Raw genomic sequence first — 4,001 nt, 5'->3', positions numbered from 1 at the left:
AATTTATACCGTAAAATTCAACTATCAGAGCGGCAGTTCTCACGGAAACCATATCGGAACGGTAAGATATTATTCAATATCGACCGAATATAATGGATGCCTTTCAGTGTAGAACAAACCGTTAAAAATGAAGCCTGTCACAGACAAACCATTGGTAATTGCGTCTACTGTGAACATTCGGTTTTAGTAGAAGTCATGCAAAGCTGGGAACTGAGCTTAGACTATCTGTTGTTGTGAACGTGTGCATGGTAAAACAAAGTGAACCTAATTTGGCACACAACCAGAGCTGTTCGTTCGTGGCACTTGCTCACTTTTCTTTGTTTAATGCAGTACGTCCGAATCTGAGGTACAGCGGTGTTGTATGATGGAACTGTGAAGACTGCATCGATCCACACTCACATGCTTGGTGCTTATTGGGCCCTTAATAAAGGTCGATAAAGTGATCTGCATTCTACTGAAAATTTAGGAGCAACCACTTAACTGCTCACGAGTAGTCAGGTATCCTGACGAAATCGCCTCACAAACGAAGCCAAGGGTCTGTCGAAAAGTATCCAGGAGTGAGCTTATTAGCCAGCTGGCTTGCAGTCATGATGATGAGATAAGACAGTCGGTGATTCTGGTCCCGTTTTGAGGTACAATTTTCTTATAAGGCCTGATATAGATAGGTTTGACAAAAATCTATAGTCCATATTTTATTATAGAACGCTGGACGCTTCATTGATATCTGTACTCTGGGTTTCGGTGATCCATGGGATCGATGGTAACTCTCCCTCCAGCCACTCGAAAACGGGAGGCGGATGAAGTTTACAGTGGGCGAATGCACTCTACGTGATAAGGTCAGTCTACCAAATCATAAATATAGTTAGGGAGCTGTTGTGACATCACCAAGCTGTTTTTGGCAATAAGCTAACTTAGGTCTGTCAGCGTGGAACACGTCTTCGGAACGGCTTGTACCAGTGAAGCTGTGTTAACTCCAGTCAGTCAAACGAAACTTATTGTGAGAGCACTTCGTGAACCTTTCGTCCCTGAGGCCGAAGTCGAAGAGACCTACCAGGCGGTCAATTTAATGAAATCAACAAATGAAGCTTATTGAAAGATTATGGAACACGCTTAACTAGGTGTCAATATACTTCAGAACACACACAAACTGTGCGGACATCTTAAGTCGCAACATTTAGTACGGAATTCGGAGGGGAAAACGTAACATGTCATTCTAATTCTCAATTCCTGAGTGCTTCAGAGAAGTTGATTCGTAAAATTCCTTTGAATCGCCTCTCTGTTTGTGTGGTTGACGGTCATCTTTGTAGAACGTATTGTGGCTCCATCCTGCTGAGGAAGATATTTTGATCAGGTATTCCAGCTGCAGATTATTGAACCAGGGATCGAAAATAATCTCAAGCCGACCTGAATGATCTAGTGCACTCAGTGTTTCTTTGATGAAACAGGGGGCAATAATCTGTTTCCTGTGGCTATGAGCATAACAAACTGTTTGCGGTTTGAACACCATTTGAGGGCACACCTTTGATATCCGCCCTTCGAATTATTCACCCAACTTACGAATAGTCTAATGGATTGTTGTCAGTGAGTTTGAAGCTGACATTTGAGTTTTTGTTTATTTTCATTATCAATCTCGCTAGAAGCAGCGATTGCTCTCCATTTTCTGCAGTTCAGTACCAAAGGTTTTTCTGAGGATGCCTTCGAACACATCCTTCAAGGAACACTCTCCATAGCACAGCAGTGACAATTCAACCATATCTCCTAGAAGTTCAGTCAACTGTGACCTTACATTTTAATTCTGATGAAGTAAGAGCCTATTGTCCCAGTCTTTCTATCCAAAAAGCGTAGAAGTTGGACCACAGAGATGGGTGGCAGTAAATCAATAAGTGACTCACATTAGTTGTTGAACTGCTCACCGAGCATAGTACTTAGATTACAGAAGTTTTACCACCATTATAGGAGACATCACCAAAGCACGCCTGGATGAGGAGTACTTCAACCTTTCCTGTTTAATTTCATTCGAATGCATAGAGTTGTTTCCCTTCCGTATGTCTTGCTACCAGGAGATAAACCTCTTGCAAACCCCCAGTGACGAGCATGAAGTAACCTTAAACCAGCGAAAACGATACATGAGATTTGTATGTCCAAAACCGTTGAACATGTGTACAGCTAAACTACGGAGTATACCGATGGAGCTACATCCTGGTAGAGGGTGATACAGCGTTAAATCGACGCGAAGATTGACTGAATAACTTAGGAAGAAGGCCGAGGGTAACCAGAGGAGATGTGTACACGTCGGAATGGGAGGTACGTTCTGTCCCTGTTGTCCTTAGACCACAGATCATGTGTGAGAGAGAGAACGAAAAAGACAGATATCACCACCTCCAGGATCCACAACTTTTTCCACGGGAAACGCTTGGATTTAGGAGACGTTCTGGAGCTCATTTCAGGGAGAACTGAACCAAGTTTTAGGGTGTATTGATGGCAGTCTTATCGTCCCCTGTTGTGAAATTAGGATCTCTCCTAAACCGAAAACTTTCCGCGTGTGCAGGCTTCCATTGGTTTGATCCCTGGTGACCGGCGAATCCGATTCGGATGCCAGTCATTCATACTTGTCACTTATGCGTGAGGGATTCTACTCGCTTATTTTACGTTGCTATTGCGTGTGTGTGGGGGAGGGGGGCAAAAAGCAAGAGTGGACTGCGAACGGAGTGGATGACCGACAAGCACGCGTGAACCTTGACGTCATGGTGGAGGGAGTGGACACGCTGAGTTCTGAATCAGTCTCGCTTATTAAAGCCAAATGGAGGTCGGGTCAAACACGAAAAATCGATCAAGAGGTTGATTGGCGGTCAACTGGAAGCGACCGAACCCGTGTTGATGAATTTTTCCGTTTGGCAGCACATTCCACAATAAGCGAAAGCAGAGGAAGCAGAGTGGTCCGAGTCTCGTTGCCGTTTCGCGTCATGTCAGCTTGCTGAGAAAAAAGAGGCGGTCTGGGTGCAACATATCCAGTTGTAGAATACCATAAACGAGAGATCCAACTGAGTCTCTTGTGAAAACCAAATTGATTTGCAAATGAATGTATTTCTCGAAAACAGTCCAATTTGGGTTCAAGTAGAACATAAGATTGACGGAAACTCGGGGACTGCGCCTACCTGCTGTCGAAGAGACTTCAGCAACCTTGTGAGTCACTATCATTGTCATCATCGACAGCACGACATCAGTGTTCAACACCGATGCTTCACTGCCGTACAACCACGATTTATTTGAAAGCCTTATTGTAAAGAAAAGAGTAAAGTTGGATAGGGAAGGGACTTAGTGCTAGCTTACCACAATCATTCCGAGGTGCCTATACCTCCAAACATTCACTCAGGCGATCAAGATAGAAACTGACAACAAGAATGCCACTGACATCGGTTGGTAGTCATATCTTCTAGTGTCTCCAACCAGGTACAGTAAGGCTCACGCAGGTCCCCATCCTGGAAGTCGAGTAGCACCGACAGCACCCAAGCGTTTCGTGATCTCCTTCATACTCCTGTGCCAAGCCAAGGGTTGGCTACCTCTCTGCTTACGCCACTCTGAGTTAGGCATGAAAAACATCACTCTCTTCGGCAAACGGTGCTTCGGCATACGCAACACATGTCCCAACCAACGCAGCTTCTGGTGCTGGACACATTCTTCAATGGAAGTAGCCGTTGCACAACCGAAAACGCGCTCTCCAACTGCGTCGTTACGGATTTGCCTTCACTATTGGTAGTTAGAATGTTGTACTCATCCTGACAGGTAGGAAGTTAATCACACTACTGAAATCCTGAAATCGAAAAGACCGATTGAACTCGCAACCTCAGTTAATACCTTCACTGTTATAATTACCAGAGAGGGTGGATGAATTTTCAACCAAGATTTAAATTGTTTGGTCGGGCACTGCATGCATCTCAAGATTTAGCTAATCAGAATGAATTCAGTATTCGCGCATCAACTACGGAGTCATCTGGCTTGCA

The 4,001-nt window shown here is 44.4% G+C and overlaps 1 protein-coding gene across 1 annotated transcript in view; it reads left to right on the top strand.

The window, feature by feature from the left end:
• Positions 1–3,757, top strand: part of T265_09419 (hypothetical protein) — a gene marked incomplete at both ends in the record, with an annotated part of 6,309 nt that extends 2,552 nt beyond the window's left edge. Inside the window, 3 exons of the mRNA XM_009175473.1 lie at positions 702–760; positions 3,214–3,297; positions 3,451–3,757. Coding sequence (XP_009173737.1) covers positions 702–760; positions 3,214–3,297; positions 3,451–3,757 — 450 coding nt within the window. The remainder of the gene's footprint in view (positions 1–701; positions 761–3,213; positions 3,298–3,450) is intronic.
• Between the last annotated feature and the right edge of the window lie 244 nt (positions 3,758–4,001).

Source organism: Opisthorchis viverrini, assembly GCF_000715545.1.
Source record: "Opisthorchis viverrini unplaced genomic scaffold opera_v5_282, whole genome shotgun sequence".
In the NCBI taxonomy this organism is placed as follows: Eukaryota; Metazoa; Platyhelminthes; class Trematoda; order Opisthorchiida; family Opisthorchiidae; genus Opisthorchis; species Opisthorchis viverrini.
This window is presented reverse-complemented; position numbering and strand designations above follow the sequence as displayed.